Source organism: Mauremys mutica, unplaced genomic scaffold (assembly GCF_020497125.1).
Source record: "Mauremys mutica isolate MM-2020 ecotype Southern unplaced genomic scaffold, ASM2049712v1 000557F_np12_obj, whole genome shotgun sequence".
Lineage (NCBI taxonomy): Eukaryota > Metazoa > Chordata > Testudines > Geoemydidae > Mauremys > Mauremys mutica.
In genome coordinates this window covers 62,688-77,606 of record NW_025423004.1, presented here as the reverse complement: position 1 = coordinate 77,606, position 14,919 = coordinate 62,688, and the positions used below count along the sequence as shown (strand labels likewise).

At 59.6% G+C, this 14,919-nt stretch overlaps 1 protein-coding gene across 1 annotated transcript; it reads right to left on the bottom strand.

Annotated features, from left to right (window-relative positions):
• Positions 1-282: 282 nt before the first annotated feature.
• YBX2 (Y-box binding protein 2) lies at positions 283-14,309 on the bottom strand. Its single transcript, XM_045000645.1, has 10 exons — positions 13,991-14,309; positions 12,114-12,177; positions 10,131-10,164; positions 9,107-9,196; positions 8,695-8,988; positions 8,275-8,387; positions 5,714-5,888; positions 1,554-1,733; positions 904-984; positions 283-546 (listed from the first exon to the last, which is right to left on the bottom strand). The coding sequence occupies exons 1-9, from the start codon at positions 14,307-14,309 to the stop codon at positions 934-936; spliced, it is 1,320 nt and encodes a 439-aa protein (XP_044856580.1). The 3' UTR covers positions 283-546; positions 904-933.
• Positions 14,310-14,919: the final 610 nt, after the last annotated feature.

Sequence of the window (14,919 nt, the reverse complement as noted above, 5' to 3'; positions counted from 1 at the left end):
TTTGGGGGTGGAAGGGTTACAGCACTTCAAATTGGAAAGGAAGGTTATTGCCACATGGAACTCGCACAAGAGCCAGCCAGCCCCCCCTGCTCTAACCCACCAGGCCCCCACCCCTCAGCCCAGGGAGACCCCTCCCCACAGCCAGGGATCGAACCCAGGAGTCCCACCTCAATCCACAGACTACGGTGGCTTTGCCTCCCTCAGCATGGCAGGAAAGACCCGGCGACACCAGGAGTCTGTGCAAATTCCTTTACTGACACCCAAACTGCACACAACGTTCGCAAAAAGTGCTCTTCAAAAAAAAGTTAGGGGGGGAGGGAGGGAATTAACTCAAGTTTCAACAGCCAGTTTCCCTTTTAAATGAGGAAGCTATGGGGGGGGGACGACTAGCCCCTCAAAAAAAGTCTTTTTTTAAACTTAAAGATTTTCGTGTTCAGTCCCCCCTGGGGGTTCACATTCTTGGCTTCGATCAGCAGCGAGGAGGGGGGGGCCGGGTGGAGTTTGGGGTCTCTGTGCAGTACGAGGTAACTTGGGGAAGATGGAGACCTACAGGAGAGAGGAACGGTGGTCAGACTCTGAAACCGCAGCCCCTGTCGGGGGTGGGGGGAAGACCCCAGCCCTCAGCAGCAGGGGGACCAGACAGCAAACTGGGAAAATTGGGACATCTGGTCACCCCACTCAGCAGGCGAATGAGCCAAGCTTAATCAACGTCTGTTTCACGGGGTGAGGCCAGATCGGATAGGCCAGAGCCCAACCCACGTCTGTATCCGATCTAAGCTACCAGCCCTCGTCACTCGGTGGCCGGCTGGATTATTAACGAGCAGAAGGGATCCGCTCCCCCTGCCATGCCAGTCTTTGCCTATCAAGCCACTGCCCCCTCCCCCTCCCTCGCAGGGTCCTTACCAGCTGGCAGCTCTCTGCATCCCCTCGCTATTACGCCAGCAGGGCTGGGGAGGGGTCCCCCCCGGGCTCGGGTGTCGAAGTCTGCAGAGAGAAACCCCAGGTTAGTGACTCCCCCCGTGCTTCCGGGGGGTGGCCGACGAGCGGCCGCTGGCGTCGGGGCGAGAGAGACCCCCCCAGGGCTGCGGGCAAGGGGCTGATTTGGGAGCCCGGATTGCCCACCGTGATGCCACGCTCGATGGTCCAGAGCCCTCTGGTGGCAACGTGAGCCTAGTGCAGGAGGGTCAAGGCTAAGCTGCCATCTGATCTCCATGCCACCCGCCCCCCGTCTAACGCTGCAGACGCTGGCTAATGGGGCTTGCCCTTCCTAGGGGCACCGTGCCAGGATGCCTGGCACATCACGTTTCACCCAGTGCAGGTCCTGACTAGTTCTCTCCTCTTCTACCTCCAGCCACGCCCTACGGCCAGGGGGCACGGTGCCTGCCGTACACACATGCCAGGCGGATCCGGGAAGCGCCAACTGCCGGGAGCTGCTCCCAGACCGAGTTGGGTGCCATGGGAACGCCCCACAAGAATTAACCGGTTTTTTGTGCAGCAGCACTAGAGTTCGCCACGCTGGGGCACCAGGTTACACCCCAGAGCCGGGCGCTTACATCCACAAGCTGTCGCTGGATCTCAGGCGGTGGCTGGGAGGGACCCTCCGGAGCGGGGGCAGCCGGTTTGCTGGCTTCCACCGCCGGTTCCTGAGCGGCGGCCGGGGTGCTGGCAGCAGGGGTGTCCCCCCCAGCGGCAGAGCTCAGAGCAGGCTGGTCTTTGGAGGCGGTGACGGCTGGCTAGGGGGGAAGAGATCATAGTTCATTCACCAGTGCGTCTCGTCTGGAGACCCCCTTGCGGCCCGTAGGCCTCACTGAGCCAGCCCAGCCCAGCCGCTGCGGTGCCAGGTGAAACTGACCCAGGAGTTCAGGGAGGCGGCATGTCATTGCTCTGGCTGGACTATGGGGCTAGCGCCCCCTGCTGTTCTGTGGGGGGGTAATGATCTGTCAGTGCTTACAGCAAGAGACTTAAGAAGCTAGACTACGGGAGAGAGTTAGGTCAACGCAAGGCAGCTCACGTTTATCTAACGGTGGAAGCGTCTCCGCTTCAATATTCCTCCCGCCGACCTAGCTCCACCTCCATGAGCGGTGTCGTGCTAAGGCCGACGTAGTTAGGTCAATGCAGAACCCTCTGCTGCTTATCAACAGATCAGGGCTGGAAGGGACCTCAGGAGGTATCTAGTCCAACCCCCTGCTCAAAGCAGGACCAACCCCAACTAAGTCATCCCAGCCAGGGCTTTGTCAAGCCTGACCTTAAAAACCTCTAAGGAAGGAGATTCCACCACCTCCCTAGGGAGCCCATTCCAGTGCTTCACCACCCTCCTAGGGAAATTGTGTTTCCTAATATCCAACCTAGACCTCCCCCGCTGCAAGTTGAGACCATTACTCCTTGTTCTGTCATCTGCCACCCCTGAGAACAGCCGAGCTCCATCCTCTTTGGAACCCCCTTCAGGTAGCTGAAGGCAGCTATCAAATCCCCCCTCACGCTTCTCTTCTGCAGACTAAACAAGCCCAGTTCCCTCAGCCGCTCCTCGTAAGTCATGTGCTCCAGCCCCCTCAGCATTTTTGTTGCCCTCTGCTGGACTCTGTCCAATTTGTCCACATCCCTTCTGTAGTGGGGGGACCAAAACTGGACGCAGTACTGCAGGTGTGGCCTCACCAGTGCCGAATAGAGGGGAATGATCACGCCCCTCGATCTGCTGGCAATGCTCCTAATACAGCCCGAAATGCCGTTAGCCTTCTTGGCAACAAGGGCGCCCTGCTGACTCATATCCAGCTTCTCATCCACGGTAACCCCCGGGTCCTTTTCTGCAGAACGGCCGCTTAGCCAGTCGGTCCCCAGCCTGTGTCAGTGCCTGGGATTCTTCCTTCCTAAGTGCAGGGCTCAGCCTTGTCCTTGTTGAACCTCAAATTTCTTTTGGCCCAATCCTCCAATTAGTCTAGGTCACTCTGGACTCCATCCCTACCTTATGTCAACTGTTACTGGCTTTCAGGAGCCGTCCGTCAATGCAGGGCATCGACAGGACCAATTGATACGCGCTCTCCTGAAGAGGACACGCCCCGCCAAGACGAGGAGCGAAGCTTAGACCCGCACGAGCAACGTAATTACTGCAGCGGCTCTATGCGGACGCAAGTTAGGTCGACTTTAATTTTGTCGAAGAGCTCAACACACGACTTGATTAGTGCAATGCAGTGGTCCCCAACGCGGTGCCCCGTGGGTGTCATGGCGCCCACCGGGGCACCCACGTACCGTCCGGAGCATCCGCCGAGAAGCAGCGTCATCCAGAGGCGTCGCTGCCGAAACGCCACTGCATTTTCAGCGGCGACACCTACTGACGTTGCCGCTTCTCGGCGGCATTTCGGCAGATGCTCGTCCGCCGGCCAGTCCTCGGTGGCTTGTCGTCCGCCAGACGAAAAAGGTCGGGGACCACCGGTGTAGCGCTCCTTGCGTGGGGAGGAAGTGCCGGATACTAAGGTGGCTGGACGCGAAAGCCAGACCAATCGCTGTGGAAAATAAAGCACCCAGGGCGGGGAAGTGGCGATTGAATCCAACTCCCAAAGGGAAGCGGGACATTCTCGGCCTCTCAACGGCTTCAGATCCTGACCGGCCGCCCTTTCTGGGAAGACGCTTTAGTTCCTGGGCTCAGTACAGGATGAAGTTTAATGACTCGTGATCCATTTACCAAGGCAGACGGATGATCCCTTCCGGCCTGAAAAATCTAAGTCAGGTGAACGCGGGCGCTTCCGAGTGCCCGTAGCTAGGGCGTTGGTTCAGTGCTGACTCGGGGGAGGGCACCACCCACTGAGTCACTCACACAGGGCCCAACCCTGGGTTCACTTCCTTGATCTGATACGGTCACAGCCTAACAGCTGGTGGGGCCACCGCCTACTGGGAAGTCTCAGGTGGCCTGTTCCCAGGCCAGGGCTGTAAAGGCAGCCTGAGGCGTTGGGCTGTGGACGATTCTCCATCCCTGGAGACTTTAAATCCCCTCTGGCCTTAGATACGCTCTGGCTCAAGCTGAGGTTATGGGGCTTGCCGCAGAACTTGCTGGGCGGCATTCTGCGGATGCAGGAGGGCAGAATTTCTCCCCTTTCCACCCGCCCGTCTCTCCCCAAACCGGAGTCCCTGGTACCGGGGCAGGCACACTTTTTGGCCTGAGGGCCGCATCGGGTTTCTGAAATTGTATGGAGGGCTGGTTAGGGGAGGCCGTGCCTCCCCAAACAGCCAGGCGTGGCCCAGCGCCTGCCCCCTAACCGACTCCCCCTGCTTCTTGCCCCTGACAGCCCCCTGGGGACCCCTGCCCCATCCACACACACCCCCGTTCCTGTCCCCTGACAGCCCCCTCGGGACCCCTGCCCCATCCACACACACACACGTTCCCTGTCCCCTGACAGCCCCCTGGGGACCCCTGCCCCATACACACACACACACACACACACCTTTCCCTGTCCCCTGACAGCCCCCTGGGGACCCCTGCCCCTGACTGCCCCCCACCCCATTCCACCCACTGACCCATCCAACCCCTCCTCTCATTCCTGACCTGCCCCCCCCCGGGATCCCTGCCCCCTAATTGCCCCCAGAACCCCTGCCCGACTGTCCCCCCCCGCTGCCCCATCCAACCCCCGCCTCCTTCCTGACTGCCCCCCTGGAACTCCTACCCCCCATTCAATCCCCCTGTTCCCCACCCTCTGACTGCCCCAACCCCGCCCCCTGACCACCACCATCCCGAACTCCCCTGCCCTCTATCCAATGCCCCCCTCCCCTTACCGTACTGCCTGGAGCACTGGTGCCCAGAGCAGCAGGACAGGCAGCTGCGCCGCCGGGCGGAAGCCAGCCACGCCACGGCGCAGCACAGAGCACCGGGTCAGGCTGCGGCTCTGCGGCTGCGCTGCACCAGGAGCTCGCAGCCCGGCGGCGGAGCGAGCTGAGGCTGCAGGAGAGGGGCCAGGGGCTAACCTCCCAGGTAGGCGCTCAGGGGCCGGGCAGGAGGGTCCCACGGGCTGCATGTGGCCCGCGGGCCGTAGTTTGCCCACCTCTGCCCTAGTACCCAGTACAGCCAGAAACCCTGAGCCACGTCTGACTGTGGGAGGGGTCAGTTCAGTGCCAGTCTCACCGGCTACGCTAAGATCCCCACGTTTAAGACACCGAAGAGCCGCGATCTAAAAGGCTTTGCACTTTTAACACCGGGGGTTCAACCTTCACTAGGTCCTTCATCTCTCTCACGTACGTCTCTGCCCCCCCCCCATCCCCCATAGCCTTCACTATTTTAAGGCGGGAGGGGAAACGCCACCCCTATGAGGTCAGGCCAGCGCGACCATCTCCATGTTAGGTGAGGGAAACTGAGGCACGTAGCAGCTAAGTGACATGCTCACGATGGGGTCCTAACCATTGGGAACCCCCCAAGCAGCTTATTCCCATTAAGCTGAGGGTTATAGGCCCCCTACCCCGGATACCCGGAGAACTTCCATTACAGCTGTCAATTGCTCAGAGGTCATCTCACCTGCTGCGATCGGTGGGATAGATTCTGGACCCCCCCGGTTCACTGCCTCCTTTGATGCCTATCCCAAAGTGCACTGCAGGGCCACTCAACCCACTATTTACACACACACACACACACACACACACACCCCGAGCTCCCCTGTCTGAGAAAGGAGTCGAGTGGCCATGGTTTTAGGTACCGAGTACCTGCCACCCAGGAAGTGCCCACCCCAGCTCTCACCTCTACTGCCGCCGGCCGGGTGCCAGCTGTCTGCTGCCGTCTGCGCTGGAAGTAGGGCCGGTTACGCTGGCGCTGGGGTTCGGGACGGATGCCGTCTGCCGGGGCTTGCACCACTTTGGTCTCGCCATCACCTCCTTCAGTGGTGGGTTGTTGCAGCGGGCGGGGGCGGAAGGGTCTGGATCGGGTGCGGGGGGGGGGGGGGTGAAGAGGGTTACGAGCCGGCCTCTGCAGGGCCAGGAAGTCTAACCTGCTTTGGCCAGACTCCCAGCGAACCTTTTACTAGCACCACTACTCCGTGCCGAGAATGTGAATGTGCGACCGGCAACCTAAGCCCTCTGAATTAGCCAGCCTTCCATTGTATCCACGGAGCAGCAGCTTGCCTGGAGCTGGGAATGGGACCCAGGTGTCCTGGCTGAAAATGTCTCATTGAAACTGCTGAGGGAAAACTGGGTTTTGATTAAATGAAGGTTTGACAAAAAAAAATTATAATAGTTTCCCTGGAAACTGACTGCTCAGAAGCCCAAGAGTTCCCAGTTCCACAATATTTCAATTCTTGAAATGTCACAGCTGCACCTCGTGGGAATTGTAGTTTGGCTGCATCATGTGTCCAATCCCCTCTATGGTCTGACTCCATGGTTGAACTCCATCTCCCACAATGCACTGCCTTATCAAAAAAGCAAGACCATGGTGCATCATGGGAACTGTAGTTGGGGGGGCTCATGCTCCTGTTCAGACTACAAATCCCATGACATGCCATGGTCTTGCTTCTTGGTGAGGCAATGCATCATGGGAGAAGAGATGGTCCAGGCATCTTGATCACAACTCCATCTCCCATGATGCATTGCCTTGCCTCAGAGACATGACCATGGTGCATCATGGGAGTTGTAGTCTGACCAGAACAGATGCATGAGGCACCGAAACTACAGTTCCCGTGATGCACCATAGCAGCATTTCAGAATTAACACGTTTTGGTTTCTCCCCACTCCCAAAGATACGAAATGTTTAGTTGCGTCCTTTTCTGACCAGTTCTTGTCCTGATTCGAGCAAGTCTCTTGGTCACTGGGAATTCATTCCCTTCACACTCTACTCAGCCAGACCCAAAGTTTCAGCTACCCACACTATTGGGGGGGGGTAACTAGCAGGGTGCCTCAGGCACCATCGACACAAGTTGTGCCACTATGACAAAGTAGTACAACCCTCCTAGTCTGGACGCAGTTAGAGGGGTATAAAGGTACTTCCCTCTAGACCAGTATAGTCACCTTTAGAGCAAAGTCCCCCTCCACCCCCCAATCAAATGTTATATCCTAGTAGAAACCCTACACAGGTAGCATGTGATGCTAAGTGAAGACAAAGGCCTAGTGCTTTTGGGAAACGTCTATTCCAGTGGTCCCCAACCTTTTCGTCTGGCGGGCACCAGACGAAGGACCGTGGCGGCGGTCGAGCATCTGCTGAAATGCCGCCGAAATCCAGCGGCGATGCCTCTGGATGACGCCGCCTGTCCACCGAAATGCCGCCAAATTCTGGCAGATGCTTGACCACCGGCCAGGCCGCGGACGCCCACGGGCACCATGTTGGGGACCCCGCCCTATTTCCTAGAAGGCTCCCAGATACAACCAGTAGGGTACATGCAGCTCTGGCATTAAGATCCCACTCCAGTTACACTGGTATTGATGCCTCCACGGCTAGGCCAACGACCGGCCTCACGATTAGTGGGGGGGACGGCATTCGCGAGAATTACTTCCCATAGACTAGAGGTCTCTTTTCCAGTCCAGCTTTGGCTACTGCTCCCTGAAAAGGGGAAAATCTGGCTCACCTTCCATTATGCAGAGCCAAATTTAACCCACAGCTTCCAAGAGACCGTTGTTTTAGTGCATCAGGGCGAACCTCAGTTCCCAGCGTCCAAACAGCAGCTACGTGCACGATGGGAGATCGCGCTGTCAGACTGCTGGTCCCAAATCACTGCTTGGGAGGCTTGCAGATCCCCATCTGTTAATCCCGGTCTAGCCCGGGGAGGCTGGACAATTTCCTGTTACCGTTTTCCACCCCGGACATTATTCTAAGCTGCTTTTCTCCCGAGCCAGCCTCAGGCCGGGCCTGGCTGCTTTCAACTGCGCGAAGGCAGGAATCCAGCTTTGATGAACTCTTCTAGCAAGATCACCTGCTAGGACAGCGTGGAAGGGAGACAGTAACTGGGCGTTCTGCTCCTGTGGTTATGGTGGCCCCACGAAAAAGGTTTCCGTTTCCCCACTGGAGCAGAGATTCGGGGTGAGATTTTGTTCTTTAACCCCCCGTGGAAACGGGATTTTCGAGTCCTACCTTTGACTATCCCCACCCTTAATTTAGGAGGCAGATAGATTGCACAGGCCTGGTTTAGAGCCAGATGGGAGACTGGCCCAGTTGAGACCTCAAAGCAAAAATCGGGTCACTGGCAGCTGTGGGGAAGGGACCAACGGCACAGCAAGCCGGCGAGGGACCCTTCCCCGCATTCGGCGCCAATCCACACTCCTGCTCGGCGGTGGGACGTCCCGCTAGCCAGAGGAAACTGGCCTCTGCACGCTTACCTGCGGTATCTGGGCCGGAAGCGAGGGGCCGGAGCTCTCTCTCCAGCCTGGGCTGGCGGTTGCTGGTCTCCCTCCGGCTGGGTGGCATCTTTAGGTTCTGCGCCTTCCGTGCCCTATGGCAAACATAACTGATGGCACGATCTTATGACTAGGGTGACCAGATGTCCTAATTTTATAGGGTCAGTCCCGATTTTTAGGTCTTTCTTATATAGGCTCCTATTACACCCCACCCTCTGTCCCGATTTTTCACACTTGCTGACTGGTCACCCTACTTGTGACGGATCTGCCTCTAAGAAGGCAGACGAGCTATGCTAGTGTCTGGGAACTCTGCCGTCTTACAGGCCCGAATACTACCCCACCGGGCCTGGGATCAGCTAGCAGAGACCAGGCTGCTTCCCCCTTACCGTGCCCAGGCCTCACCTGCACCGGCTGGGCTTGCTGCTGGACCGGAGGCCGGGGCCCGCGCACAAATCTCCGGCGGAAGAAGAACGGCAGAGGGCGCCTCCTGCGGGGCGGCTGCTGCATGGCGTCGTCGGCTCTCTCCCCCTCGCTGACCGGCTCGGCGGCCCCTTCCACCCTGGCGGCGTCCTGCGGCGGCAGCTGGGCCTGCCGGGGCCTGGGGATGAATCGGCGGAAGCGCCGGCGGTTGGGGGCGTAGCGGCTGCCTTTCACCGGCACGCCGCCCGGCCCGGTGACGTTGGCCGCCTCGGCGCCCTGCAGCAGATGTGAGGAGACGAGCCCTGAGCAGGGGAAACAGACCCCCCCCCTCCTTGCCCCCGCCCCGATCTTTGCCAGCTCCCCTGCACGCATTGGCCCGGCTTCCCCGCCTCACCTTCTCTCCTTCCACCACATCGAATTCCACAGTCTCCCCATCGCCGACGCTGCGCAGGAACTTCCGAGGGTTGTTCCTTTTGATGGCGGTCTGGAGGCGGCAGCAGAGAGAAGAGATTGGGGGGGCCGGGGTCAGCGAATTTGAAGCTACACCCCACGGCCCCCGAGACTGATGAGAAGCAACGGCTCCCCCCGCCCAGCTCTTCATGTGGAGGGCAACCCAATCCAGGGACAAGGGGACCATCTCCATGCTCCCAGTTAGGGCCAAGCCGTTGCCTGCCCCATGGTGCCAGAACAGGGACAGGCAAACTTTTTGGCCTGAGTTTGTATGGAGGGCCGGTTTGGGGGGGGGGGGGTGTCACGGCCCAGCCCCCACCTCCTATCTGCACCACCCCCCACCACAGGAGTCTTGCCCCCACCCACACCCCTGCTCCCTGTCCCAACTGCCCTCTGCCACTCCATCCAATCCCCCTCCTTCCTGACTGCCCCCTGGGACACCCGCCCGCATTCAACCCCCCATTCCTCCCCCCAACCACTCCAACTCCTATCCACACCCCCGCCCACCACCCCAGCCTCCCCTGCTCCCTTACCGCGCTGCCTGGAGCGCAAGTGGCTGGCGGCACTACGAGCTCAAGTCCCGCCCAAACTGAGTGGCCCAAAAGGGTCACTGCCCACCTGGAAACCGAGGGCATCACCCCAGTTCCACCCCCTCGCCCCCAACTCCCTCAACCCTGGCAGAGCAGAATTGCCGCTGCTGGGCACCAGCTACCTCGGAGACCCACAGGCGCACGAGCCGCTCGGGGCTATAATTCGAGTGATCAGAGGGGTGGGGCCTCATTATCCCCAGGTGCGCCCGGCAAACGCTGCTTCTCAGAGAGCAGGCCCAGGAACAGAACGAGAGCCCGGGAGACCGCTGTGCTCGGCCGAGGGCATGGGGATGGCCCGGCGGGTAGCTGGCACGCCAGGTGCCAACCAGTTCCCACAACCGACGAGAACCACTTCCTGGAACTGACCCAAGGTCTTACCTGGTGCACAAAAACATCCTCCTTGGTGTCGTTCCTGCAGGGATGGAGAGAGTGTGAGTGATCCCGGCTCCATGCCTGGCACAGTAAGGTGGCCCATTCACAAATCGCCGGACAAGGCCCTGCATAATCCTGCCTCTCCCTCGGTTAGGGCCCACCAGTCCTGTGCTTTCAGATTTCAGCTGCCAGGCTTCCCCGCGTCCGCCCTCCTCTCTCACAATCCCCATACCCTCCCAGTGCCTTGCTTGAGCAGGGAACAGATCGGGTGAGAGTTACCAGCGCTAGGCGGCGTCCGTCAAAGCCTCCAGGTGCCGAGACAGCACCACGATGGATGCATGAAAGGTCTCCATCTCTGCACCTAAAACGGAGGTCGACCCAGCTACGGCCGCTCAGGGCTGCGAAAAAGGTCACGCCCCGGGGTGGCGCAGCGCTCGCCCGTTTGAGGCAACGGCCCCGGCGGAGTGCGGCAGATCCCGGCAGCATCAGCGCGCCCGAACATCGCGTCGCAGGCAATGAGAGCGCGACAGAAGTACTCAATTATATCTTGGCTGGGTGCTTAAACCGCACACCCCACTTATTATGCACCCCAGCAGAAATTGAAACCCAAATCCTCAGCTGGGGGGGGTGGGGTTCATACTGATGCCAGCTGAGGATCTGTCCACAAAGGCAATTTGCCATGGTCAGATTGGGGTCTAAGTCCAGCTGAGATACTGCAACTTGTGGCAGGTTAACACAGGATCTTTGTAGGTCAGGGATCAAATCAAGGACTTTAGCAAATAAAGACACACCCATTCTTCAAGCAGAATATTAGCCAAGAGGCGACACGGCCCCGCCCCCGGTATTTCCATGAGGTGCGAACACTAGTCATTCCGCTTCGGAGAGAACAATTGCCCTGCTGATTTTGAACAAATCCCAAATAGCGAGGTGTTTAAAGAACCGTCCCCCCGCACCCCATTCTGGCTCCACGGCCCTATTAGGTGCAAGACACGCAGCTCCCAAGCTTTTTTCCCCCAGCATCCTTTTAGAAGCTCTGATAGGGAGCAAAGGAAGAAACGGGTCTCGCCTTGTGTAGAAAGACGTGAACGGATTGAAGCGTGTTTTTGACCTTGTAGGACAACAGCTGGTTTAGCCTAACCCGTGAAAAGCATTGGGGATATCAAGGCTCCTCTTCGCTGGATGCCTCCGTGGAGGACCACAGTAGGAGCTCAGCTGTCAGAGAGCCCAGCGCCTTTGAGTTTCCCTCCCAAGATAACTTGTTTACGCATAGAGCGCTTAAGTTTTCATATAGACACCAAGAAAGCAACTGCAGTTTGATTAATTCTTAGGAAAAAGCCACACCAAAAAAACTGGATTTCTAGTGAAAGATGTTTTTAAGAAGTTTTGGGTCTTCACACACTTCCAGTTCCAATCAAGTCAAAGTGCCGACCATTTTAAAAGGCAGCACTAGCCATGAAAATGTATCAACCCAGCAGTTCTGTCTACCCACCCTGTGACAATTGCATTTTACTTGCCTGTCAAAAGAATTCCCGCCCGGTCAAACAGGATTTTCAAAGTCTGGCCACTATTGGTTGAAACCGGGTCTATTTCAGTTTTCGTTTCGGCATTCAGGTACACACAGGTTAATTTAAAACAGCTGACCCCCAGCTCCAATTCAGTATTGTTCCTCGGGGATTCACACGTCAGCGGGGAACAGGAGTCGCTCCGTGTTAAGTGGCGGGAAGGAACTTACTGGGCACCGGCACAGCTTGCAGGGCGGAGCAGAGGTGGGAACGGGTCACTGGAGCATGTCGGAGGACCACCAAAGTAGGACTCACAGTTGAGAAGCCCGAGGGGTCTCCTAAGCTCTGCGGGTTTGCTCGGTAAAAGACGGTTACCGCTGTCTCAGCTCCGCCTGAGAAAGGCTGATCCCCGCCCCACCGAGTCTTCTCCCCCCCAGCCTCAGCCCCGCCGAGTCCCAACAGGCTAAGCAGGGGGTGGAGAGCTCACCTGTTAATAAATCCATAGCCGTTGCGAACATTGAACCACTTAACTGTGCCCAGCACCTGGGTTGCTGCGGTCGGTTCCCGGGGAAGAAAGTTGAGAGGTTACAGGTCAGTCACTGGCCTCCCTCGGCCGGCAGCCCTTCCGGCTGGGCTGCTGGTGGGGTAGGCAGGGAAGTGCCTCTGTATAAGCCCTTAAAGTCTAGGGTGCTCCAGCCCCAAGGCAGAGACCCCACACTACTCAGCCCCAGCCAGGGTCAGCCCTCCCAATACACACCCCACGCCGCCCTCCCCTTCACATCTCTTCCCCCCCGCCCCCCCATGGCCCTCCGAGTTCATAGGCACCGATTACAGGACCACTGATCAGCCCATGTTCTCCCCCCCACCTTCACCCACACATCCCACCCCCCTGATCCCACCACCCCTGTCCAAATGCAAGAAGCTAGTGTCCCTCCCGCAAACCATCCCCCTTCCAGCTCCCCCCCCCCCCATCCACCACCTCACACACAGAACCATCCCTCCCTGGAGGCTGCCTCCATTTACCCCCAACCCCCTAGAATCCCCTCCCTCCCCACTCAGACCCCCGTCTCCAACACCTTCGGGTCCCAGCTTCCCTTTACATGCCCCCAGGTGCCCTTCGCCCCCCAACTTTGGCCTCTCCCCTCACCATTTGGCTCCACCCACTCCGGGGTCCAGCCCACTCTTCAGATTCCCCTCAGCTCTCAGCCAGGCCACCTCCCATCCCCCCCCACCCAGAATGGGTCTCCTCACAACCCCCACCCCCTCTACTCACCCGAAGAACCACTTAGCCCCACCCCTGCTTGATTTGGAGTCTGTTTGATCCCCCCCAAATGTAGCTGGCTCCACCCCCACCCCCTGCTGCTCCAGCTCAGTTTATCCCCTCCCTTGATGCACACCACCTACTCGCCCGTGACCCCATCCTCCCCCTTAGAGGCACTTGGCCCCTCCTCCCCCAGGCTCCACCCCCCAGGACATACCCACTGCCCCCTTCACCTCTTCCTCTCCCTGCCCTTGGGCAAGGCTTGGCGCCCCCCCACTCAAGCCCCACCCTCTCAGAACCCACTTGGCCCCGCCCCTGCCCCAAGCCCCACCCCCTACACCCAAACCCCACCCCTAGGACACACTTGACCCACCCATTACCCCCTGTCACCCCTTCCCCTCCCTTTGACAGCAATTGGCCCTACCCCACCAACTATGCCCAAGCCCCACCCCTAGGACACACTTGGCCCCTCCCATTATCCCAGCCCCCCGCACCTCTCCCTAAGGAGATGCTTGGCCCTGCCCCTCCCCAAACCCCACCCCTAGGACACTTGGCTCCTCCCACTATCCCAGCCCCCCCCCACCTCTCCCTAAGGAGATGCTTGGCCCTGCCCCTCCCCAAGCCCCACCCCTAGGACACACTTGGCCCCACCCAGTATCCCAGACACCCCCCTCAACTGTCCCAGGGGACACACTTGGCCCCAACCCTCCCCAAGCCCCACCCCTAGGACACACCCAGCCCCCCCCCACCCTGAGGACATGCTTGGCCCTGCCCCTCCCCAAGCCCCACCCCTAGGACACACCCAGCCTCCCCCCCAGGACACCCTTGGCCCCTCCCACTATCCCAGACCCCCCCCTGAAGACACGCTTGGCCCCGCCCCTCTCCAAGCCCCTCCCCTAGGACACTTGGCCCCGCCCACTACCCCAGCCGTCCCTTCCCTGGGGACGCGCCTGGCCCCGCCCCCGCACGCGCTCACCCCAAGGCCCCGCCCCTTCTCCTCACCTCCCGCAGGCAGGCGCGCGCGCGGCCCCGCCCCCCCGCCTCGAGGCCCCGCCCCCCTCCAACAGCCGGCGGGCGCCCGGGGCCCCGCCCCTTCTCCTCACCCAGGACGCGCTTGGCCGCCTGGCCGCGGGCCGGGCCCGGGGCGGGCGCGGGGGCGGCCCCGCCCGGGCCGGGCTTGGCCGCCTCCCCCGCGGGGCTCTCCCCGGCGCCGGCCCCGCTCTCCGCCTCGCTCAGCATCACCCGCCGCCGCCGCTCCTCAGCCGCCGCCGCCGCCGCCTCGCGCCGCCGGCCCCGCCCAATCGGCAACCGCCCCGCGCGCGCGCGCCGCCCAATGGCCGGCCCGGCTTTTATCCCCCGCCGCGCGCCGCGCCCTCGCGCCCCGCCCGGATTGGGCCTCGCCCGCCCGCCTCGCGCTCCCATTGGCCCGCGGGGGGGGTGGGCCTGCCCCCTGGCCGTTGCGTGGCGGGCCGCGCCCTCACGCCCGCCGGCCGCCCCACGTGGGGCCGCGTGGCGCGACGCCGGCCCGAGCGCGGGGCCTCGGGGGCGGGGCCCGGCGGCGCGGGTCGGCATATATTTGCATACGGATGAGGCTATTTGCATAGTATAGTCTCGCGACGCCCCCCCTGGTTGGGTGTTTTGCGTCCAATTGCATCGAGGTCCTGTTCCTATAGGTGCATATATTTGCATGCAGTTTGCCGCGTGCATATATTTGCATATGTCAGTGTGTCTGTATAGTCTATTTGCATATTTAATATGTATTTGCATAGGTTTGCACATATTTGCATAATTTTGCATATATGTGCATGCAGTTTGCCGCGTGCATATATTTGCATATGTCGGTGTGTCTGGATAGTCTATTTGCATATTTAATACGTATTTGCATAGGTTTGCATATATTTGCATATATTTGCATATATTTGCATGCAGTTTGCCGCGTGCATATATTTGCATATGTCGGTGTGTCTGGATAGTCTATTTGCATATTTAATATGTATTTGCATAGGTTTGCATATATTTTGCATAATTTTGC

What these genes read in the sequence shown, in the direction of transcription:
- YBX2 (XM_045000645.1), bottom strand. Translation starts at nt 14,309, where the DNA reads ATGGGAGCGCGAGGCGGGCGGGCGAGGCCCAATCCGGGCGGGGCGCGA. An exon ending in AGCAAGCCCAGCCGGTGCAG is followed by an intron (nt 8,388 to 8,694) that starts GTGAGGCCTGGG and finishes TGTTTGCCATAG; the next exon opens with GGCACGGAAGGCGCAGAACC. An exon ending in CCCGGCCGGCGGCAGTAGAG is followed by an intron (nt 1,734 to 5,713) that starts GTGAGAGCTGGG and finishes CTTCCCCCCTAG; the next exon opens with CCAGCCGTCACCGCCTCCAA.